We start from the raw sequence: 25,764 nt of genomic DNA, 5'->3' as shown, positions 1-25,764 counted from the left end.
TACATTTAAATTTGTAATACCGGCTTCGACAGGTGTTTTACAACACTAGTAACAGGGAATTATTGGCCATTAAATGGGCTTTTGACAAGTGGAGACATCTTCTAGAGGGCGCTAAGCATTTGGTTACAGTCAATACTGATCATAAAAATCTGTTGTACATTGAATCCTAAATCCCAGACAGGCTAGGTGGACATTGGTTTTTTTACCAGTTTCAGTTTTGTAATAACATATAGGCCTGGGGAAAAGATTGCTAAAGCAGATGCCTTTACTAAAAGTTTTGTCTCCAGTCCTAAAAAAAAAGAGTCTGAACCTGATTCTTTTGTGTATAAGAAGGTGATTGTGGCAGCCCTGAGTCCAGATCTGTTTTTCTTTGTCCGAAGCCCAGGTTACTTCTCCTCCTAATGTGCCTCTAGGCAAGCCTTTTATTCCAGAACACCTGGTAGTATTGTTTGAGACAGAAAGAGAAACCCGCGGCTCTATCCAAAAAGCAGATACTCCAAATTTCCAGTAAAAAACCAAAGCTCATCCGGCCTGTAAATTGACCTGGTGCGTGGCCCCAGGTCCATCTCGTAAGGGTGTCATTATCTGCAAGGACTTCAGGACTTCAATTGCAGCTGTTTTCGTGACTTCGGGTCTTTTCGCCGCTTTGGGACTTTGGCTAGTTTCATAACTTCGGGTCTTTTTGCTGCTTCTGGAGTTCGGCTTTGGCTGTTTTCGTGGCTTCGGGTCCTCAGCTTTTCAGCACTTCCGCATTTCTTCAAAAATGCCCGCAACGGCTTCAGCGCTCGCAAGGGGGGCCTGGCTCTTTCAAAACTGCAGCACTGCCGGGCCCCCCTTCATGCCCGTCCACTTGGCGGCCCTGGTAAAATCTGTTCTCTTCTCTCTCGCACTCATTGGTGGCCAACATTGAGACAGGATGTTAGTAATTACTATGGGGCTCCATTGAATATTGTTTCTGATAGGGGGGTTCAGTTTATGTCTAAGTTTTGGTGGATCACCTCTTTAAGATTTGGCAAAGGGCTCAAAATGCATTATCCTCTGCAGTTGCTGCCCAAAAGAGAGCCTCTGACAGGCATTGTAAGGTGTCTCAGGTTGGTGACAAGGTTTGGTTATCTTCCAAAAATATTTTTTTTAAAGTTCATTCTGCAAAGTTAGGCCTAAATTCATTGGTCCTTTTCCTGTATCTGAGATCATCAATCCCAGTACTGTCCGACTTGAACTTCCCCGAGCTTAAAATTTCAGACAGTCTTCTCCTCCTCCACCAGTTTCAGTTGAAGGTCAGCCCGAGTATACAGAAATCAGTTGTATGGCTCCTGTAGCAAACATTCAACCAAACTACCATTTCCAGGAAACCCTTTGATGGATAATTTGGGTCTGGATATTACTTGGAATGTAAGATACCTGGAAAACTGACACTGTAATGAATACAACTCTCCCATACAGTGTATAACACATATACAGTCATATTAAAAAGTTTGGGAACCCCTCTCAACCTGCATAATAATTTACTCCACTTTCAACAAAAAAGATAACAGTGGTATGTCTGGGGTGTTTTCTGATCAAAGATTTTTAGTGAAGCAGTATTCAGTTGCATGGAATTAAATCAAATGTGAAAAACTGGCTGTGCATGTAACTGCTCAATACTGATTACTGGCAACACCAAATTGGTTGGATTAACAAGCCACAGTCATTATGGATCAAAGTGCTTTGGACTGATGAGACAAAAATTGAGTTATTTTTCATAACAAACTGCACTTTGTGTGGTGGAAGAAGAACACCGCATTCCAAGAAAAACACCTGCTACCTATTGTCAAATTGGTGGAGGTTCCATCATGCTGTGGGGCTGTGTGGCTAGTCAGTGGCGTAAACCTCTAAGGGCCCTGGTACGTAAATTTACAACTGGGCCCCCCTACGCGACACTGCCCCCCCCCCCGTGCATTGGACTGGAACACAGTATCCCATAGACTCCATTATAATCAAATAATTCAACTTTTTTAAAATTATTTCCTTTTTCTGTGTAATAATAAAACAGTACCTTGTACTTGATCCAAACTAAGAAATAATTAATCCTTATTGGAAGCAAAACCAGACTATTGGGTTTATTTAATGATTAATGATTTTCTAGTAGACTTAAGGAAATGAAGATCCAAATTACGGAAAGATCCATTATCTGGAAACCCCCAGGTCCTGAGCATTCTGGATACCAGGTCCCATACCTGTACTCAAAGGATATAGGCACAGGAGTCTGAAATTATTTTTTTACTGTGCTAATGACAAGGCTTAATCAGTGCAGCATTAAAAGGGTTGTTCACCTTTACATTAACTTTAATATGGAGCACAGAGGGATTTTCTCAGAAACTTTGCAACTATTTAAAAAAAAAATGTATGTGCAGTTTGCGTTATTTAGCTTTTTATGCAGCAGCTCTCCAGTTTGCAATTTTAGCAGACTGGTTGCTAGTGACCAAATTACCTTGGAAACTATGAATTGATTTGAATGAAAGATTAGAGTATGAATTGCAGAGACCTTGATTAAAAAAAAAGTACCAATAACAATACATGTATAGCCAAGTCATTGTTTAGATGGGGTCAGTGACCCCCATTTGAAACTTGGAAAGACTCAGAAGGAGAGAAATAAATATTAAAAGAAAAAATGAAGTCTAATTGAAAAGTTGGTTAAAATTTACCATACTATAACATAATAAAAGTTAACCTGAAGGTGAACCACCCCTTTAATGTTACACTATGGGGGGCATGTGCAAGGCTTCTGCCAGTTACATTACATGCACAACCTAGAGAAATAGGTGAATTGGTGCATAACTTTAGGCACAAACTAATTGGAATGAAATATTTACAGACATAACAATGGCAAATATCTTGGACCTCTTAACTTCACCAACAACATTTACAGAGAACTGCCAGCCATTTTGGGGGAACGCCATAACAATAATAATAAATAAATGTTGGTGTAAAATTAGGGAAAACAGGGATATAAAAGCAAGGAAAAGCAATGCATTTTTTCAGACTGAGGGGACTGTTCCTGCTGAATTGTGCTTAGTACAGAGGAATCAATATAGATGAGAACAGCACCTTCTTGATAAGATAAAAGGCCTTTATTTAATCATGGCACAGACCAACAATAGCAACGTTTCAAGCCATCTCTGGCTCTTTATCAAGCTAACACACCTGGTCACAAAGATTTCCTTTTAAACAAGTAAAAACAGCGCCATCTATTGACAAAATTGCAACAAAGTAACAGCAATTAACATATAGTATAAAGCATACTTGTATCCATTTTAACTGTGGCCACTTGGCACAAAAGTTATTCAGCTTTTCTTCAATAGTATGTGCTGGAATCAATTACCTGTAAAAACACAACAATAAAAAATACTATAAAAACACAGATATCTTTTTTATAAAATAGTATGTAACTCATACTCTCTATTAAGGCCATTAGGCGTGAGAGTATCGAGGCGACGAATCCAAGAGGCTTCCTTCTTGAGTAGCCTTTTCGCTCTGTCACCCCCACGCCGTAGTGGGGGGACATGGTCAACCACTTGGAATTTGAGCTGGTGTATCCCATGTCCCAACTCCACAAAATGGCCCGCAACTGCTTGATCTACCTTTTTCGTTTTTATAGCAGATTTATGCTCTCTAATTCTATCTCTGACCTGGCGAGTGGTCTGTCCTACATATAAGAATCCACACGGACATTTTATTACATAAATAGCAAACATAGTCAGGCAGGTATAGTATCCATTGATGTTTATCGGGGTACCTTTTCTGGGATGGTAAACATGGGGGCCTTTAAGGCAATTCGTGCAACAATTGCAACTCAAACAAGGAAAGGTACCGTGCTTTTTAGACTGCAGTAGCGACTGGATGTCTTTTTTTCCCCCAATATCAGATTGCACCAAAGATGACCCAATTGTACGACCCCTTTTATACGACATCATGGGAGGTGATTGAAAACTCGGGATACTTGGAATCCCGTCCCTCAGTACCCGCCAATGTTTGCGAAGGATATTTGCTATCTGAGGACTTATACTATTATATGTAGTGACAAATGGTATACGATCCAATGGCCTGCGGGGACGTCCCTGTAACATATTCTCTCGACTAGAGAGTTCAACTTCAGAGCGCTGTTGGACCAATAATGGGGCAGGATAACCTCTATCAGCAAATTTAGATTGCATCTCATCCAGTCTGCGTTGACACATTACCTGATCACTTACAATTCGCTTCACACGTGAAAATTGTGCTTTAGGCAGTGACTTCTTCACCTGTACCGGGTGAAACGAATTGTAATGGAGTAGGGTATTTTTATCAGTAGGCTTGGTGTATAAATCAGTCAATAATCGACCAGACATCACATATACTCTGGTATCCAAATAAGGTATGTCACTCGCACTGACATGTATAGTAAATTTAATATGCGGTGAGTATGAATTAATGGATTGAAAAAAATCATCCAGAGAGGCCCGAGGTCCCACCCAAACCATGAACACGTCATCGATGTAACGGAGCCATCGAAGACAGTGCTCATGGTATAATGAATTGGTGTAAATATATTTCTCTTCAAATTGATTCATATATATATTTGCATACGAAGGGGCCACATTCGACCCCATCGCTGTTCCTCTGATTTGGATATGGAATTGGTCCTGGAATAAGAAATAATTATTATACAGAATAAGTTGTAAACACTCTAATACAAAATTTTTCTGTGAGCCATCCAAAGAATCATCCCTGGTCAGCTCGACGCGGAGGGCCTCAACACCCCCATCATGTGGGATGGAGGTGTAGAGGCTCTCCACGTCAAGGGTGACCAAAAGGGCTCCAGGAGGTAAATGGTTAACTTCACCAATTTTTTGTATAAAGTCCCCAGTATCTCGTACATAAGAGGCATGCTGTGTTACATAAGGGTTTACTATTCGATCTACAAAGCAAGAGATGGGAGTCAAAATAGAATCCACACAAGAGACAATCGGACGTCCAGGAGGGTCCTGTAGTCTCTTGTGGATTTTAGGCAAGACATAGAAAATAGGATCTACAGGATGTTCAATTTGTAAATACATTGCTAAAGCGTTGTCTATAATCCCCGAATTCAATGCAGACCGCACCAACATGCTAATCTGTTTTTTGATCAGGGGTAGGGGGCTGGTAGTCACTTGTTTGTACGTCATGTCATCAGATAATTGACGATTTATCTCTTTTATATAGGATACTCTATCCATGACCACCAGTGCCCCACCCTTGTCAGCAGGTTTTATAATTATTTTCTCATTGGAAGTTAATTCCTTTAGTGCCACATTTTCCTCAAGGGTTAAATTGTGAGGGGTGTAGTGGCTTTTATTGTTGTGTTTTTACAGGTAATTGATTCCAGCACATACTATTGAAGAAAAGCTGAATAACTTTTGTGCCAAGTGGCCACAGTTAAAATGGATACAAGTATGCTTTATACTATATGTTAATTGCTGTTACTTTGTTGCAATTTTGTCAATAGATGGCGCTGTTTTTACTTGTTTAAAAGGAAATCTTTGTGACCAGGTGTGTTAGCTTGATAAAGAGCCAGAGATGGCTTGAAACGTTGCTATTGTTGGTCTGTGCCATGATTAAATAAAGGCCTTTTATCTTATCAAGAAGGTGCTGTTCTCATCTATATTGAATTGTCTACGGTGTGGGGTGGCCACCATTGAACGTGCACCTGAAACATTGGAGGAGTTGTGTGCTGACACAGAATCACTAGTACAGAGGAATACCTATGCTGTAGGGATAGGCAAATTTTTTTGCCTTGTTTGCCAGGAAAATGATGCCTATAGACTTGTATGGCGTTGTGCATCAAAAAAAAAAAAAGATGCGCGTTTTTATGGTGAAACGAAACGGGTCAAATTCGCCCATCCCTACTATGCTGCCATAGTTTTATGCAATCTCACTGTACAGACTTAGAGCAAACTTAGGGGGCTGTTCCTGCTGAATTGTGTTTAGTACAGGGGAATACCTATGTTGCCATAGTTTTATGGGATCTCTCTGTAAAGACTATGAGAAAACTTAGGGGCTGTTCCTGCTGAATTGTGCTTAGTACAGGGGAATAACTATGCTGCTATAGTTTTGATTGATCTCTCTGTACAGACTATGAGCAAACTTAGGGGACTGTTCCTGCTGAATTGTGCTTAGTACAGAGGAATACCTATGCTGCCATTGTTTTATGGGATCTCTCTGTACAGACTATGAGCAAACTTAGGGGCTGTTCCTGCTGAATTGTGCTTAGTACAGAGGAATACCTATGCTGCCATAGTTTTATGGGATCTCTCTGTACAGACTATGAGCAAAGGTAGGGACTGTTCCTGCTGAATTGTGCTTAGTACAGAGGAATACCTATGCTGCCATAGTTTTATGGGATCTCTCTGTACAGACTATGAGCAAACGTAGGGGCTGTTCCTGCTGAATTGTGCTTAGTACAGAGGAATACCTATGCTGCCATAGTTTTATGGGATCTCTCTGTACAGACTATGAGCAAACTTAGGGGCTGTTCCTGCTGAATTGTGCTTAGTACAAGGGAATACCTATGCTGCCATAGTTTTATGGGCTCTCTCTGTACAGACTATGAGCAAACTTAGGGGGCTGTTCCTGCTGAATTGTGCTTAGTACAGAGGAATACCTATGCTGCCATAGTTTTATGGGATCTCTCTGTACAGACTATGAGCAAACTTAGGGGGCTGTTCCTGCTGAATTGTGCTTAGTACAGAGGAATACCTATGCTGCCATAGTTTTATAGGATGTCTCTGTACAGACTATGAGCAAACTTAGGGGCTGTTCCTGCTGAATTGTGCATAGTACAAGGGAATACCTATGCTGCCATAGTTTTATGGGATCTCTCTGTACAGACTATGAGCAAACTTAGGGGACTGTTCCTGCTGAATTGACTGACTAATGACAGCAAGGAAAGAGTTAATGTTGTGACTATGGAAAACAGAGTGGAACTAGCCAGATCCCTACAACATAAGTCTTGATAAGGGTAGTGACAATGCTATCTAAATAAATAGTTCAAGCTAGTAAAAACCAAAAAAAATTCTTACCAGGCAATAAGCTCCCTGTGCTGAGACAGTGGGGGGGGGGAATCTGAAAAGTAACAGCTAGCCAGCCACTGAGCAAGTCCAGAACCCATCGTCAAAAATAATTATTTCCCTCCCACGTGAAAAGGAGTCTGTGAGGGCAGGAAATTAAGATCACAGCAAGTCTGTCATTTTGATCCATGCGGTACACGGCTCTTCTGCTTTTCGTGCTCTCCCCCCTGCAGCCTGGACACCGGAAGAGCAGATGCTGGAGTGATCTGAGCCAGATCAGCATCAATTGCTGTGTGCGCTCAAAAAAACTTTGCGCGTGTGAGGTAACATTAGCGTTCGGGGAACGATTTACAAGCTAGAAAAAGCTTGTCCTGGCTGCTGCTGGCTTTTTTCATGGTGCGGGCCCGATTGGGAGCAATTGGTCCAGTCGGCCTAAGACCGGCACTGTGTCCTAGCAAACTTGCTCTTTTCCTTCTCCTAACATCAGCCAGCGGTGACGTCATGCGCAGCCAGAGGCGCACGCACACCAGAGAAGCATGCCGTGGATAACCCGGGGATCTGTATACAACTTTACTTGTAACTTCTCTGCTGGGTTGCGGGCCCCATCGGGGGGTGCAGGGGCAAGGACCCTGGTGCAACTGCACCTGCTGCGACCCTGGTAGTTCCGCCACTGTGGCTAGTTCAGGGACTGGGGCCCTTGTTAAAGTCGAGGGTCAGATGAATTCAACCCAATATCAACAAATTCTTCAGGATAATGTTCACAAAGTTGAAGTTAAGTAGTGAAGTCACAGCACCATTCAAATCTTTGTAATTATAAAAAGCCTTTATTAGAATTCGGGCTCAGATCTCGAACAAACAAGGTTTCAGCCATACATGGCCTTTTTTCAAGTTACTGAACTCATGGTTACACAAATTTATACTCACATGTAGAGCACCATCTATGGGCATATGGCAAGAATAGATTGAAGCAAGAATAGAAACATAAAGGGTTTACATTTATAGATACATTGTAATACATCAATAAAGTATCCACTTATTTCCTGCTGATTATATTCATCCAGACTTAGTTTCAAGTTTAAAGGGATACTGTCATTGGAAAAAAATTTTTTTTCCAAAATGAATCAGTTAATAGTGCTGCTCCAACAGAATTTTGCACTGAAATCCATTTCTTAAAAGAGCAAACAGATTTTTTTTATATTCAATTTTGAAATCTGACATGGGGCTAGATATTTTGTCAATTTCCCAGCTGCCCCAAGTCATGTGACTTGTGCTCTGATAAACTTCAATCACTCTTTACTGCTGTACAGCAAGTAGGAGTGATATCACCCCCTCCCTTTCCCCCCCCAGCAGCCAAACAAAAGAACAATGGGAAGGTAACCAGATAGCAGCTCCCTAACACAAGATAACAGCTGCCTGGTAGATCTAAGAACAACACTCAATAGTAAAAACCCATGTCCCACTGAGACACATTTAGTTACATTGAGAAGGAAAAACAGCAGCCTACCAAAAAGCATTTCTCTCCTAAAGTACAGGCACAAGTCACATGACCAGGGGCAGCTGGGAAATTGACAAAATGTTTAGCCCCATGTCAGATTTCAAAATTGAATATAAAAAAATCTGTTTGCTCTTTTGAGAAATGGATTTCAGTGCAGAATTCTGCTTGAGCAGCACTATTAACTGATTCATTTTGAAATTTTTTTTTTCCCATGACAGTATCCCTTTAATGATATAGTATCTGCAAGACAGTAAAATTGACCAATTTTTTTTTTTTAAAAAATCGGTATATGGGATGCAATTCATACTCTCGATTAAGGCCACGGGGCTCCAAAGTTTCCAGGCGGCATATCCATATAGCTTCCTTTTCTAATAGCATTTTTGCACAGTCACCACCGTGACGAAGTTTCGGAATGCTATCCACCACCTGGAACTTTAATTGTTGAACCCCATGACCCTTTTCAGCAAAATGACAAGATACTGCCTGATCTAGTTTATTTAATTTTACAGCGGGTTGGTGTTCACGTATTCTATCTTTTATCGCACGTATTGTCTGTCTCACATGCAGTCGACTGCATGGGTATTTAATCACATATATTACAAATGTCGAGTTGCATGTGTAAAAGCCCTTGATTTTAATGGAGGTTCCCTTCTGTGGATTGGTGCACTACATCGCCCCTAAGGGTTGTGACACGGCAGATTCGGGGAGATTTAGTCGCCTGGCAACTAATCGCCTCTTCTTCTGGGCGACAATCTCCCAGAACTGCCTTCGCATGTCTTCCTGTCCACTATAATGAAAATTCGCCTGCGCTAAAGCACACGCGGTGATTCGTTTCCAAAGTCACCCGAAGTTGCCTCTTGAGGCGATTAGTCGCCAGGCGACTCTGCCCATGTGTCACAAGCCTAAGGACGTTAGAGCAGCAATTACAGGACAAACAAGGGAAAGTCCCATTGTTTCTTGGGAGCAGAACAAGCTCCTCCCTTAGGGCTCCCCTCAAATCAGATTTCCCCAGTGTTGAGCCAATCGTGTTATTTCTTTTAAATGACATGAGGGGCATGTTTTGAAAAAAACTCTACTTAAGGACCCCAACTCTCAGAAGTCCCAAATGTTTACATATAATTTTAGCCACCTCTTGACACCCTGTGCTAAATCTAGACAAAAAAGGGATGTTTTAGATCCCTTTTATGGTGACTATAGGGGCTTACACAAGGATTCTCAATTTCCCTGGGTTGCTGCTTCAGGGGACCTAGGGGACAACCTCTCTGCAAAAAATTCTGTTCCATTTCAACCAATTGTTCGTTAACAACTTGCCATCTGTAACAATCCGCTTGATGCGGACAAATGGGACTTGGGTAGTGATTTTCTAGTCTAGATGGGATGGAACGAATTATAATGGAGTAGAGTGTTTCTGGCGGTTGATTTACAAAAGTAATCTCCACCACCCTTAAAAATTAAAGTGTCCAAAAAAGGAATCTATTCGCCATCTGAATGTAAAGTGAAATTGATAAAGGGCAAAGCGGCATTTATTTCTTGATGAAAGGCATTAAGAATCCAAAGTGACCCCGTCCATATAGCGAAAACATCATCGATGTAGCGATGTTTGTCCTGTAATTGCTGCTCTAAAGTCCTTAAGAAGGGTACCTTCATTAAAATAAAGGGCTTTTACACATGCAACTCGACATTTGTAATATATGTGATTAAATGCCCATGCGGTTGACTGCATGCGGGACAGACAATACGTGCGATAAAAGAATACGCAAACACAAATCCGCTGTCAAATTTAAAAAACTAGATCAGGCAGTATCTTGTCACTTTGCCAAGAAGGGTCATGGGGTTCAACAATTAAAGTTCCAGGTGGTGGATTGCATTCCAAAACTTCGTCACGTCGCGGTGGTGACCATGCAAAAATGCTATTAAAAAAGGAAGCTATGTGGATACACCGCCTGGAAACTTTGGAGCCCCATGGCCTTAATCGAGAGTATGACTTACATCCCATATACCGATTTTTTATCATGTTGGTTTTAATTTCATTGTTATCAGAGTTTTTTAAAAAAAAAATTGGTAAATTTTACTGTCTTGCAGATACTATACCATGAAACTTGAAACTAAGTCTGGACAAATATAATCAGCAGGAAATAAGTGGATACTTTATTGATGTATTACATTGTATCTGTAAATGTTGCCTTTATGTTTCTATTCTTGTTTCAATCTATTCTTGCCATGTGCCCATAGATGGTGCTCTACATGTAGGCCTGAAACGTTGTTTGTTTGAGATCTGAGTCAGGATTCCAATAAAGGCTTTTTATAATTACAAAGATTTGGATGGTGCTGTGACTTCACTACTTAAGTATTCAAGCCAGTTGGAATGGACAACTTTGCACGTGCACCTGTTACCTCAACTTAATAGGTTTGGATGAGTGCTGACCAAGACAATGACCCAAAACACACTTCAAAATGTACAAAGGCATTTTTGCAGAGGGAATATTCTGGAATGGCCGTCACAGTCCACCGACTTGAATATCATCGAAAATCTATGGTATGATTTGAAGCAGGCTATCCATGCTCGGTAGCCATCAAATTTAACTGAACTGGAGAGATTTTGTATGGACGAATGGTGAAAAATACCGCCATCCAGACACTCATGAAAAGCTATAGGAGTCGTCTAGCAGCTGTTACATTTGCAAAAGGAAGCTCATCAATCTATTGATGTAATATCTCTGTTGGGGTGCCCAAATTTATGCACCTGTCTAATTGTGTTATGATGCATATTGCATATTTTCTGTTAATCCAATAAACTTTATGTCACTGCTGAAATACTACTGTTTCCATAAGGCATGTTATATATTAAAAGGAAGTTGCTACTTTGAAAGCTCAGCCAATGATAAACAAAACTCCAAAGAATTAATAGGGGATCCAAAGCTTTTTCATATGACTGTATGTATAAGTTTGTGGCCTTATATATATTTATAACATAAAATAATTGCAATCCCAAAATGGCTATTTCTTATAAAACTTTGGAAAAATGGTGAAACGCATACGTTTTCCCACCTAAGATTTATATTATTGCTAACGGGAGAACATTTTCAGGAGATTTGTCGCCTGTGGTAGCGCAGATTTATTGCAGGTGACATATTTCCCCATGTGCCATCAACGTTAGGGTGGTGGCAGATGGGGAGATTAGTCGCCCAGCGACAAATCTCCTCTACTGCGGGCGACTAATCTCCCCGAACTGCCTCAACTTCGGGCAATTTCAGAAATCTGAAGTGGTTCGGGGAGATTAGTCGCTCGCCGTAGAGAAAGTTTGTCGCCGAGCAACTAATCTCCCAGTCTGCCACCACCCTTACACCTCAAGGGCTGATTACCAAAGCTCCTTAACTTCAAAGCTGTAAAGATGTACAAACTTTCGGTTTAAAGCAGGAGCAAGCACCCGGAGGTATTCCAGCTCTCTAGTGACCAATTGCTCTATTTAGAAACAGAAGAGCTAGGTGAAGCAGCTGAAACGTGTAATGGGGGTAAGATGTACCTTTGGTTACAGCAGTTTAGAGGTGAACACTGAACCAAAGATTATGGTGTTACATTATTATTATTTATTATAATTATTAACATGTATTTATATAGCGCCAACATATTGCGTAGCACTGTAACGTAAATGTGATTATACAACTACATCACATGAATTACATACATAGAATATATGGAGTAACAAACATCACAATCAATACAGGTACAAAAAGGTGAGGGAGGCCCTATGCATAGGCATAAATATAAGGGAAGGGAGTAATACACAAGGTGTGGGAGTGGGCAAGATCGAATTAAGTGGGTGAGAAATGTGGTATGTGGTGTTGCGTTTGGTAGTTAAGCAGAGTGAGGGTAGGCTTCCCGAAAGAAGTGCGTTTTCAGAGATTTCTTGAAAGCAGAAAGGTTGGGAGAAAGTCGGACAGACCGTGGGAGAGAGTTCCAGAGGAGGGGTGCAGCCCTTGCAAAGTCTTGAATGCGAGCATGTGAGGAGGTAATGAGAGAAGAGTTGAGTAGCAGGTCAGTAGAGGAGCGTAGTAAGCGATTGGGTGAGTATATAGAGATGAGTTCAGAGATGTAAGGTGGGGCAGAGTTATGAAGTGCTTTGAAAGTCAGTGTCATTAATTTGAATTTGATTCTGAAAGGTAACGGAAGCCAGTGCAGGGATTGACAGAATAGCGAGGCAGAGGAGGAGTGGTTGCTCAGGTGTATGAGCCTCGCAGCAGTGTTCATTATGGACTGGAGAGGTGACAGTCTCTGGAGGGGAGGCCAATTAAAAGAGAGTTACAGTAGTCTATACGCGATATGATGAGAGAGTGAATAAGAATTTTGGCAGCGTCTTGGGTGATAAATGATTGTATTTTGGATATGTTCCTTAGGTGGAAGTGACATGATTTAATAAGCGACTGGATATGAGGAGTGAATGACAGGGCAGAATCTAGGATAAGCCCAAGGCACCGGGCCTGGGGAGAGGGGGTGATAGTGGAATTGTTAACTATGATATGATGATACTTCGGGGATGTTACCGGTGTTAGTTGGAGGAAAGAGAACCATTTCAGTTTTAGAGAGGTTTAATTTAAGGTAGCGTTGCGACATCCAGGTGATGATGATACTCCGTTGTAGGAGACACAGAAGGAACGATTGGTGATGTAAGAAGAGAACCAGGACAGGGCTGTGTCACGAAGGCCAAGCGACTGGAGGGACTGGAGGAGGAGAGGGTGATCTACAGTGTCAAATGCGGCTGAGAGATCGAGCAGTATTAGTAGTGAGAAATGATTGTTGGCTTTAGCGGTTAAAAGGTCGTTAGTTAGTCGAGTCAGGGCAGTTTCCGTGGAGTGTTGTGGCTTTAAACCAGATTGTAGGGGGTCCAGCATGTTATTGTCAGAGAGGAATGAGGTTAGTCGGTTATAGACTAGGCGCTCAAGTAGTTTAGAGATGAAAGGTAGCAGAGAGATAGGTCGGAGGTTGTCAAGATTGGAGGGATCAAGAGAGGGTTTTTTTCAGAATGGGGGTGACAAGAGCATGTTTTAGTTGAGAAGAAAACAGTCCAGTTGAGAGCGAAAGATTAAATAGGTCAGTTAAGGCTTTGATTAGACAAGGATTGGTATTGCGGAGAAGTTTTGAGGGAATTGGATCAAGCGGGCAGGTGGTAAGGTGAGAAGAGGCCAAAAGTTTTGAGACTTCCTCATCAGTGACAGGGGTGAAGGAGCACAGGAGAGACTGGGGAGTGTGGAGGGAGGGTGGTGGAAGTCTAGGGGGGTTGAGTAGTGTAATGTCCCTTCTGATAGTGTCAATTTTGTTTTTGAAGTGCTCAGCAATATCTTGAGCAGAGACAGATGTGCATGGAGGGGGTGGAGAAGGGGAAAGGAGAGTGTTAAAGGTGGAGAAAAGTTGTGCTGGTTTTTTAGAAAGGGAGTTAATGAGTGAAGTAAAGTATGTTTGTTTGGCTTGGAAGAGGCTGGTGTTAAAGGAGCGCAGGGCAGATTTGTTGCTCCAAAAGTCTGATTCTGAGCGGGATTTGCGCCAGCGACGCTCAAGTGCACGTGAGTGTCTTTGGAGCGCTTTGTATGAGCAGTATGCCAAGGTTGAAGTGGTTTGGGTCTAGAACGTTTAGTTTTTATAGGAGCAAGCTCATTTAGGGCAGTGGTGAGAGTACTATAGTAGACAGAGGTAGCCACATTAGGACATGAGATGGCTGAGATATTAGAGTGAAGAGAGTCAAAGGAAGAAGAGAGATGTGACACGTCTACAGCTTGCAAGTCACGGTAAGTACGTGTTTGGGGAATAGCAGGGGGTGAGGAGGGAGTTAGTGAGAGTTGAAATGTGAGCATATTGTGATCAGAGAGGGGAAATGGTGAGTTAGTAAAATTGGTGGTTGAACAGAGTCTGGTAAATATGAGATCCAGAGCATTACCATTGGAGTGCGAGGGGGAGTCTGAGCACAAAGATAAGCCAAGGGAGGAGGTTAGTGAAAGAAGTTTAGAGACAGAAGAGTTGTTAATGTTGTTAACGGGTATATTAAAGTCACCTAATATGATGGATGGGATGTTAGATGAAAGAAAGTAAGGAAGCCAGGCAGCAAAGTTGTCCAGAAATTGTGCAGTTGGTCCTGGTAGTCTCAAATCTTAAAGCTCTGTTCTTTAAACTGAACAACCTTAGAGGAGAAATTCAATTATACAATGGCCATAAATTAATTTTATGCATTTTTCTATAGCTGCCACCTTTTTTGAGAATTAAACACCACCAGTATAACTGCTACTTGTCAGGTTTTAGAAAAGACAGTTGTTTATATAGTGAATAAAGAACCCCCTTTTGTAAAATATAAGGATATTATATGTTAACTTATCCAGTCCTTAGAAAATCCAAGTTGTTTCACAGTCCAATCGTTACACCCAATTTGTTTCTCCAAGATATAGTGCCACACTTTGACATAAAAAGGATATACAGGGAACAGTGTATATACATTGTTCATTTAATGGCAATACTTTCGTTATTGGAAATAGATATTTCTAAAACACTTACTATTTTCTTTACCTCACACTGCACCTCAACCTTCAGTAAGGTGTTCCTGCCAGTAGCAGTATCAGCACTCGGAATCTTCAGTTTCTCTGTTCAATCACCTTAAAAAAAAAGAGAATATGTAATACCCTTGTAAAAAGAGTATAATACAAAGATTAAAAGTCACTTCTTACCAACTATATACCTGCCTATTAATTTATAAACATGACTGGAGTGTATTCTTTATTCAACCCCCAGTGTTGTGTATCTATTGTATTTCTAATTTGGACATACCAGTAATGTGTTTCCTCCTCTCCTAGGTGCATCACCTGAGTCTATGTCTTGAAACTTCAGCTGACTTACAGAATGACCTGCTTGTTTGAAGTGTGCTGGGACTAGCAGTGTTGTTAGACCCCTCCTTATTGTAATCTGTTTCCTCCTCTCCTAGGTGTATCACCTAAAGGTGACCGATAAAAGCTGCTGACAGACCGATGGGACTAAAAATCCTGTCGGATCGCAGCCGCATCTGTTCGTTGATGTAGTCCCACGATCCGCCCGCCCCTTCCCATTCGTTAGGATCTGATCGTTGGGCCCTAGGGCCCACGATCAGATCAGCCCAATATTGCCCATCTCAAGGTGGGCATATCGGAGAGAGATCCACTAGTTTGGCAACATCGCCAAACGAGCGGATCTCTCCATGTATGGCCACCTTAAGTCTATGTCTTGAAACTTTAGCTGACTTATTGACATATTGTCCTGTTTCTGTTTTCCTCCAATATCTGCCTTGACTAGGCGGTCTCCTAAGTTGTTGGCTCTTTTGTATGCCAACATAGGAGGTAATTGAAAAATTGGTATATCAGGTAAGTAAGATTGCAGTATTGACCAATGTTTATGTATGATGTTTCCTATTTGCCTGCTAGCTGTATAATATGTGCTTACAAAAACCATCCTGTTTTCTTTTTTTTTTTATTCTGAGTTTTATCAGGAGTAATTTATCCCTATTTCTGTTGTGCACTTTTTACTTTTAAGGGGGGCCCTGGCACCAAGGTTTTTTTTAAAAAATAATCTTTGAGGCCCCAATTTTTTTTTACTTGTAAGGGGGGCTCTGGCGCCAATGTTTTTTTTTTAACTTATAAGTGGGCCCTGACCATCAATAGCTTTTTATAACTTGTGGGGGGGGTTACTTTTTTAGCGTTGATGTCTGTGTGGTCTTTTTAACTGTGATGTGGAGTGGGTGGTATATGGGGTGGGGCTTGGGCGCCAGTAGGAAAATTGTTGTACGAGGCCCCGTGATTTCTAATGGCATGTATGATGTTTCCTATTTGCCTGCTAGCTGTATAATATGTGCTTACAAAAACCATCCTGTTTTCTTTTTTTTTTTATTCTGAGTTTTATCAGGAGTAATTTATCCCTATTTCTGTTGTGCACTTTTTACTTTTAAGGGAGGCCCTGGCACCAAGGTTTTTTTAAAAAATAATCTTTGAGGCCCCAATTTTTTTTAACTTGTAAGGGGGGCTCTGGCGCCAATGTTTTTTTTTTTAACTTATAAGGGGGCCCTGACCATCAATAGCTTTTTATAACTTGTGGGGGGGGGTTACTTTTTTAGCGCTGATGTCTGTGTGGTCTTTTAACTGTGATGTGGAGTGGGTGGTATATAGGGTGGGGCTTGGGCGCCAGTAGGAAAATTGTTGTACGAGGCCCCGTGATTTCTAATGGCAGTTTACCACTTGTAATGCTTTATTAAAAAAAACCATGATCTAACTCTGCTTCCAGTCTTCTGCATAAAGGCGATGGGGCGACATTCCGTCTGCAAGATCAAATATGCGGCACTCAACATCAACTCCTAGCCGACCTCTGCCCAAACCAGAATTTCAATGTCACTGCTGTGCGGAGGATTTTTTCTGCTGCCTATTAATATATATTAATATCAATATATCTTCATGTAATTCAGGTACTGGGAGATGGTGCGTGTGGGCAGTGTTTTTCTTTTGGCAAAGACTGCGCTGCGAAATTTTCGTACAACTGTAACAATTGACGTCCGATTTGAGCAGAGTTCAGGCTAGGAGGAGATGTTGAGTGCCGCATGTTTGATCTTGCAGAGGGAATGTCGCCCCATCGCCTTTATGCAAAAGACCGGAAGCAGCGTTATATCATGTTTTTTTTTAATAAAGCATTGCAAGTGGTAAATTTTGTGCAGGGCAGAGCTTATTTTAGTGCAGGGTAGAATAGATTTTTTACTAAAAAATTTTTAGTGTTACATTTCTTTTAAATTGGTAGCCCAGTCTGGTGGAAAACCACCAACCTGGCATGTGGCAACCCAAGAACAGGAATCAGTGAGCAGGATGGAGGGATGGGGTAAGAAGAACAGAGAAAGTATGCAGCAGCGCGGAACAAATAATTAACACACAGATTTCAAACTTGGGTGGGAGCAGGAGGCGCTCTCTTTTTGCACATGAATGTCCTAAAATGGACACCGTACATTATTTTATGTAGCGTTACTGCTTTATGGCCACTCCCATATAAGGCATTTCACTGTGGCAAGAGGATCCACCCACGTCCCTAACACAAGACATGGCTGATGAGGAAGAAAAAAGCCATGGCCGATCCTCCAGCTCTTCTCCAGCCAACAATGATTGTCCTTACCGAGAGTGCCAAACTGCCCCCGATTTTCTTTTCGCCACAGTTACCCAGACTACTAGTGCTCCGCAGTCCTCCACCCAATATCCGATTGGACGTCTCCCTCTTCCCCAAGGGCTGCCCCTCCGGTTTGACCGCAATATAAAACAGGCCTTTTATAACACCGGAGCACTACTTTTCGCAGCAGGGTGCTGCGGCGCGGCTGTTCTAGTTTACTTTATACTGGAGGCGTTTCTTCGGCCTTTGTTATGGGCCGTACTCTGTGGGACCTTCCTTCATCCTTTTAAAAGTTCACTGACAGACGTGGGTCGTCGCTGGCTGTTCAACCTGAAGCGTCAGAGTTCACCGATTGTTCTGGCAACCTTGTTGCTGCCTGTCAGCTTTGCAAACCAAAGCCTGGAGGCGCTGGGAGAGCTGGTGGCTCGCAGGCTTAGGGTGCTGGTGCCACTTCTGGCTGGCGCACCAATTATCTACTGCCTCTACTTGGCTGCCAGCCACCTGGGAGTGCGAGAGTTCCTGGGACATCTGTGCCGCTTGATCTGTGGGGCCCTAGACTGCTTCAGCTCGCAGTGGGTATGTGGAGTACAGGTTGGCTTTAGGGGTGTGGGCTAACTCATTCTTTCAGTAGGAGTGGCTACGGTGCTATGCCCCATCAGTCTATGGTAGGCTAGGGGATATAACTTCTGGATGCAGGGCGATTTTCTTGTGGATGGGGAGGCTGAAATAAATGCTTTATTGGTATATGATGGATAGTCTCCTTTAAAGAGGTGGTTTACCTGTAAGTTAACTTTTAGTATGTATAGAATGGCCAGTCTTAAGCAGCTTTTCAATTGGTCTTCATTACTTATAATCAAGTTTTTTGCCTAGAGGATGTATTAGAGCTCACTATTACAATCACCAGATTCTCTCTACATGCAGGATTTGTGCAAAAGGCAGTTATTTTGTTAGATTTTGTTTGTACATTATTTGAATGAGCTCCAATACATCTGCTAGGAAAAGAGCCCCCCTATAAGTTATATTAGATCTAACTGTCAATGAATATCTGACACCTAACTGCTGCATGAATAGAGAATAAAGAGAAACAGATGCTGAGGGAGGGATAGTGAACATAATCTTGATTATTTAAGAAACAATGCAGAATAATTAATTTATTGTATTTAGAAAGTTTCTTCAGTATGCTGAAGCTTATACTACATTTTCATTTGAGTGCTAGTTCCCCTTTAAAGGGCATGTGTCATCCAAAAATCCCCACTGGAGGGGTGGGCTTAAAGAGAATAATGCCCTCGCCACAAGCCCTAAGCCGTCCCTAAGGGCTTTCCTGGGGCACGTGGTCATGTTTGGACAACTGGAGGTCCATTTATTATGCTGAAGTGAAGCATTATTGGTGATGCTGCCCAGAACAACTAATCAGCAATTAGATTTCAGCAGTTAGAAAACAAAAGCAAATATAACTAGTAATGTTTCACTAGGAGACTTGCTCATTATGCCCGCATGTGTCACTTAGGATGGCTATCCATACTTGGAGCTTGCAAGGGGCCTTTAAAAAAAAAAAAAATACATAAAATAAATTGTTTTCTCCAACTGAAGTGCAGGCAGGGACACAATTTTTGGATGACAGGCCCGAGATATCTTCCTGCCGCTTCATTCTTTGAGTGGGCATGCATGTGCAGTAGAGTGAAATGCAGAACATTAAGAAAAGAAGCTGTCTTTTTTCACTATACTACGCATGCCAGCACCCCGGAGGGAAGAAGGCAAGAGAAACTCCTACAGAGATCCCTTGGGTCACTGTGGTTTTCTGCTAACAAGCACCAGTCCAGGCTATCAGGTAAGTGATTAGGAGGACTGGGCAGGTGGGTACGTGACATTTGGCACCCACCCATGTTTGTGACTTTACTTTTCCTATAAGAACAGTGGCGGAACTAACTACCGGGGGAGCAGGGGGGGGCGAGTGGGAGAGGGCCCGCACCCCCTCAGGGCCCCTCGGCAGCGCCGCACGCCACTGAAATCCCCACTAAAATTCGGCCGTACGGAGGGGGCGGGGCCCGGCTGCGCGTCACGCACCAGGGCCCGCCCCCCTCTAAGAACGCTACTGTATAAGAAAGCGTCTTAGAACAGACTGCTTGTTATGAGAAATCTGGCTTTCATAGTGCTCATAACTATTTCCGCTGCTGCTCTGCTGGACACTTTTTGCTTTTCAATTATTTGTATAGTTCAGCAGTATATTCTAAAAGTACATTCTTTATTTTGTTTTTATTGCTGATGATTGAAATAATATAAGCTCAGAACTGACTGGGTATAGATGTCTTGTGGATATGCTGCAATTAGGTTTGCTACCTGTCTGTATTTCACCTGGACAGCCTGGTTTTTTAAGGGCTGCCCGGTTGAAAAATTCCAGATTAGGAAATCCGGACAGGACATTGAAGTGAATGGCATGATGATCAGACAATCGGCGATTGCCACGGCATCGACTCTGCCCCTGACGTCACCCGCCCCCCAATATCATCTGCTGCCCCCCTACATCACTGGCCTGCCCACAGTATGTCACCGGCCTGCCCCCTGCCTGCCTGTTTTTGCTCAAGAAAAAGATGGCAACCCTAGCTGCAATAGTGTATGTTTATTCAGCCAGTTTTCCTACTATGAATAACATTTTAAAAACTTTAAAAAAAAAAAAATTAAAAACAAAGGCCAGTTGAAAAGTTGCTTCTGACTGACCATTCTATAACATATTAAATGTTATGGGGTGAACCACCCCTTTAAGATCACAGTAAAAGCACTAATGCTTGATTTGTCAGGTAGTGTTACATGTGCTGGCCCAAAACTTGTGCATTAGCGCTGCAGCCTTCTCCTAGCCTCGGCACCATCACTAGGGCTGCCTCAGGGCAGTTTAGAAGCCAGAATTGCCCCCACAGCCTATACCCGCAAAGATTGAAGTATGTTGTAGTTGGTGCGTGGAGGTGTTTTGTTAAATGGAGAAAGACCGACTAGTCAGACATAAGGCTCTCACCGTATTGTTTGTAGGGTAGGCACTCGGAGAGCAGTCCTCCAGGCAGTTGTAGTAAAAAGGTCTTTATTGAAGTACAAGTGTGGAATGCAGCCTTAAGGTGGCTATACAGGGAGAGATCTGCTCGTTTGCCGATGTCGCCAAACGAGGGGATCTCCCTCCAATATGCCCACCTTGAGGTGGGCAATATCGGGCTGATCTGATCGTGGGCCCTAGGGCCCAACGATCGGATCCTAACGATGCCTAACGGGCGGTCGGATCGCGAGACCGCATCAACGAATAGATGCGGCCGCGATCCGACCGGCCAGATCTCGATCGGTGAAGGCCGTTGGGGGGGCCCCATACACGGGCCAATAAGCTGCTGACACGGTCTGTCGGCAGCTCTTATCGGCCCGTGTATCGCCACCATTACTCTTTTCGTGTTCACACAACACTTCATTATAGTGTTTAAGTCGTTCAAACACAGGGAGGTGGAATTTTTTGATGCAATTAACTTAAAGGGGTGGTTCACCTTTAAGTTAACTTTTAGTGTGTTCTAGAACGGCAACTTTTCAATTGGTTTTCGTTATTTTTTTTTTTTATAGTTTTATAATTATTGGCCTTTTTCTTCTGACTCTTTCCAGCTTTCAAATGGGCGTTTCTGACCCCACCCTAATAAAACGAATGCTCTGTAAGGCTACAAATGTATTGCTATTGATATTTTTATTATTAATCTTTCTATTCATATTCTAGTATCTTATTCAAATCAATGAATGGTTGCTAGGGTAATTTTTCTCCTAGCAACAAGATTGCTTAAATTGTAAATGGAAGAGCTGTTGAATAAAAAGCTAAATAAGTCAAAAACAAATAATAAAAAAGGACAACCAATTGCAAATTGTATCAGGATATCACTCTCTACATCATACTAAAAGGTAACTCAAAGGTGAACAACCCCTTTAAAGCAGTTTGACAAAGTAGTGTGTGTGTGCGGCCGGAAACAGCTTGACCTGCATCCGAACCTGTCTTATATGTGCCAACATTTAAGCTCAAATCTGCCTGACCTACAAACAACCCAGACCAAACCTCCCAACTGTCCCATTATTTTTGAGAGAGTCACGATTCTGACAGCTCAGGCCGAGGCCCCGGGTTTGTTACTGAAATGTCCTGCCTTACTCTTTGATCTCCTGCACCGAACAGCCAGAAAAAGATAGAATGTTTCTAACTTAATTGGATTTTGGCAGAGAGCCCAGAATAGATAATTAGATAGTTTTGTAACAATTTAAGATAAGCAGGTCTCTTCGGAAACTGGCTTGCATCTTAAAGGGCAATTCACAGGGTTAGGTGAGAAAATGATCCCGCAAATAGGAGTTAAAATCAAAAAGGAATTTATTTTGTACTTTTAAAATAATGGACAGGCATAGTTACAGATGTACTTACTGCTCTATGACATGTGTGGTCATCTGACGCGTTTCATACCTCTTTCTGGCACTTCATCAGAGGTGAGGTCACAGGATATCCTATGCCTTATATACTTGTATCAATTAAAATTATCAATCATTAAAACGTTTTTTATAGCAAAACTCAATTTGCATATAACATGTCATATTGGCTACAGCAACTATTGTTATAGGTTGACACTTTTAGAACATAATAAACATGATTTATTTACAACATAATATGTATATGTATATATTGTGATTAGAAGAAACAAGTTTCTTCCCAGTCATTGAGGCCATATAGATTCTGTGTTTTTAAGGTAAATATCCAATATACTTCTCTTCGATTAATAATCCTTTTAATATCTCCTCCCCTTGATCCTCATTTGACACTTTCTATACCTTTGAATTTGACCTGACTAAAGTCACCCCCATGTATATACATAATATGTTTAACCTATAGCTGAGGTTCTTTTATTTGGAGAATATTTCCTCTAATTTATCCAAATCTAGGGGTGTTCCATCTCATGTATTGCTGCAGATAGGCACCCTCAATCTAGATTCTATAACCATTATCTCGCTAGAACCATACTTAGTGTATTCATTGGTGGCGAGCGAGATAATGTTTATAGAATCTTGATTGAAGGTGCCTATTTGCAGCAATACACAATTGCGCTTATGGACTTATTATATTGAAACATTTGTATCCACCTGGTGCCAGAGGGAAACCAGCATTATTACCTACAATGTTATTTATCGAATTAAAAGAATACTTCCTTGACTATTTGCTTTGCTCAGTATTAATGACACAGGTTGAGTTTCCTGACAGTACAGATCATTTAGTTGTTTATATTGATTAGTTTCTTTCCCTTTTTATATAAATTGGTAATTGATTATGTCACTATTGATTACACTATTTAAGATATATTTCTTGGTTTTCTGATTCGTTTTTTTTATCGCTTTTTGTTGTTTTTTCCATTGTATTTTTTGGTGGTGTTTTTTTTCCTTCTGCTCTGTTGCAACTTTAGTAACACTCTAACCTACAACGACGCTCTGATGTCATGACCCTCATCTTCCCGCCATTTTGTGTTTAAATGTTGGTTTTTGAATGTGATATGCACATTGAAAAAGGCTACAGGGCTAGCCAAAATGTTAGCAGTTTTTTGCTGAATAAACACCATTTTTTCACCTTGGATAAGACCTGTGAGTGCATGCCTTATTTGGGACATATATATATATATATATATATATATATATATACACACACATATACATATATACACCTTAGTAAATGGACCCGCACTCCTTCATTTTGGTGAAATAAATCGATGTGCTTTATTCACAAATTCATCTCCCAATGTTTCGGTCCTCTCTCTGTGTGTGTGTGTATATATATATATATATATATATATATATTTCCCATAGTCACCCATGGTCAGCATTCACCCAATGGGTTAACTCCCCGTGGGCCAGCGGACAGGACCTCCCCCAATGATTCAAAGGCTGCACCCCCCTTCACTCCCTTAGTCTTTTTTGTCCTGTCCGGGCCAGTGGATAGATGGAGTCTTAGAGAAGAAAGACCAACTATGACAAGACCAGGTAATGCCTATAAGCTCCCCTGTAAGGGGGTTAGCATGGGCAAATAATGTTTTACCTGGATGGATCTCTCCTCCCGCTTGCGGGTTAGGGGATTTCCTTAGAAGTAACACGGTGGTGTTGCTGTGGCGAAAAATCCTCCCTATTATGGGTTAGGTAAGCCAGGTTTGCCAGAGAAGAGAACTGCGGGAGCTGTGATTTGCAGCGTCTTCAGCGTTGAAAGTTTTTCCGTCGGCCATCTTGGTAAGGAGAATGTGCACGGGCCGAAAGGAAGTGAGGTCAGCAACGTGTAGTTTTTCGGCGGCCATCTTGGTACAGGATATGTGCCGGAAAGGAAGTGACGCAAGCGGAAGTTGCCGAGCGGCCATTTTGGATAAGGGAAAATAGCGTTTTGCTGGAAACTGAAGTTTGGTGCCAAAATATAACATAGGAGCAGCGTTTTTGACAGCACAATGGATGAAATACATTGGCAGTCTCTGGGGGCAAACGAATTATGAGGTATGCAGAGTTCAGCCTCACTTATTTAAACGAGTGTTCACTTCCTGTAGCTGCCATTTGCCAAAGCAGTGTATGCTGAGCATTGAGGTTACAAGTTGCAGGTATGTGATGTTTCCTTAAGGGATTTTCAGCTAAAAAATTGAGAAAATGATGCTGAATTATTTACTCTCTTTACCTAGTTTCAACTATGGAACCTGGTATGATGGGAAAAGCCTCTCAACCCCGAGGGAAAAGGTGAGGTGATAAGAGAGTGGAATGGTTTAATACAGATCAGGAAGATCTGATTTTAACATATTGTTATTTGTTCAGCCTTCCTGCCTCAGATGCAAAGAAAGACAAGTCGCCAGAGAAGTCTTCAGCATCAGTGGAAACACGGCAAGATCCAGGAACGTCAGTGTCACAGGAAAATCAGCTGTTTGCAGAATCCTTGGCTTCAGTGATAAAACAAGCAGTTATTCAAGGATTTCAAGAAGTTTCACGCTCCAGGAAAAGACCTAGACATGCAAGACAAACAGAATCAATATCCGACATATCGGAAGGTGACTTATCAGAAGATCCGGAAGTTTTTTTCACAAGTAGGATCAGAGGAAGGTGAAGTAGAATCAGAGGAGGAATCTACCTTTGACATAGCGGTCATAGACCCATTGATAAAAGCAGTCAGGCAGACCCTGACTTTTTCCTACAGAGGCGACAAAAATCTCAGCAGCAGATAAGCTGTTTCCTTCTTCACGGAGAAAGTCAGCAGTTTTCCAGTTCATTCTTCCATCAAAGATATTATTATGACCGAGTGGAAGAAGACGGAAAAAAGAGCTCAAACTGCAGGAAAATTTAATAAAAAATACCCCTTTGATGAGCAAGAAGCAAAGTTCTGGGAGTCTCCACCCAAGGTGGATGCGGCCATAGTTAGGTTGGCTAAAAAGACAACCCTTCCTGTGGATGATGGGGCAGTATTTAGAGAACCAATGGAGAAGAAAATGGAGTTTAATTTGAAAAAAGCATTTGGGGCTGCAGGAGCAGCCTGTAAACCGGCTGTCGCATTGACCTCGGTGTCGAGGGCTTTAAAAGTATGGCTGACTCAGCTTAGTGATGCGATTTCATCCAACGTGAAAAGGCCGAAGCTGTTAGAAATGCTTGCAGACTGTAAAATGGCTAATGTCAGAGGCTTCAATAGATCTGGTCCATTTATCGGCTAGATTCATGGCTCTTTCAGTAGCAGCCAGAAGAGCATTGTGGTTAAAAACTTGGGCAGCTGATACTGCAAGTCTAATCTATGTCAGTTACCGTTTGAAGGCGAAATGCTGTTCGGTGAGAAGCTGGATGCAATCATAAAGAAAGTATCCGGAGGTAAGTGTTTTTATTCCACAAGAAAACCAGGCTAAAAGAAGTCGCTTTGAGCCCAATTATGGGAAGGCAAAAGAAAAAACGTTTAGAGCATCCAGGCAATATAAACCTGGGAAGGAATACTCTAGACAACCTTCATGGAGGTCAGGTCGGCCAAGCTCGAGAGGTACAGCAAGGAGATCTGGGGGTTTTTCCTCTGCCCCT

At 41.9% G+C, this 25,764-nt stretch overlaps 1 protein-coding gene and 1 long non-coding RNA gene across 4 annotated transcripts in view; one reads left to right on the top strand and one right to left on the bottom strand.

Moving 5' to 3' along the window:
• Positions 1 to 3,091: 3,091 nt before the first annotated feature.
• On the bottom strand, positions 3,092 to 17,851 carry LOC121394667. The gene is made up of 3 exons (XR_005961912.1): positions 17,716 to 17,851; positions 15,097 to 15,194; positions 3,092 to 3,361 (listed from the first exon to the last, which is right to left on the bottom strand). It is a non-coding gene; the product is annotated as an uncharacterized LOC121394667 (long non-coding RNA).
• Positions 17,578 to 25,764, top strand: part of LOC108719066 (transmembrane protein 245) — a 173,049-nt gene continuing 164,862 nt past the window's right edge. Inside the window, exon 1 of one of the 3 annotated variants that reach the window (XM_041566221.1) lies at positions 17,578 to 18,282. In XM_041566221.1, coding sequence (XP_041422155.1) covers positions 17,644 to 18,282 — 639 coding nt within the window. In that variant the 5' untranslated portion in view covers positions 17,578 to 17,643. The remainder of the gene's footprint in view (positions 18,283 to 25,764) is intronic. The other 2 variants (XM_041566220.1, XM_018267675.2) reach the window with 2 other exon arrangements.

The sequence above is a fragment of the Xenopus laevis genome, chromosome 6L, assembly GCF_017654675.1.
Source record: "Xenopus laevis strain J_2021 chromosome 6L, Xenopus_laevis_v10.1, whole genome shotgun sequence".
In the NCBI taxonomy this organism is placed as follows: Eukaryota; Metazoa; Chordata; class Amphibia; order Anura; family Pipidae; genus Xenopus; species Xenopus laevis.
This window is presented reverse-complemented; position numbering and strand designations above follow the sequence as displayed.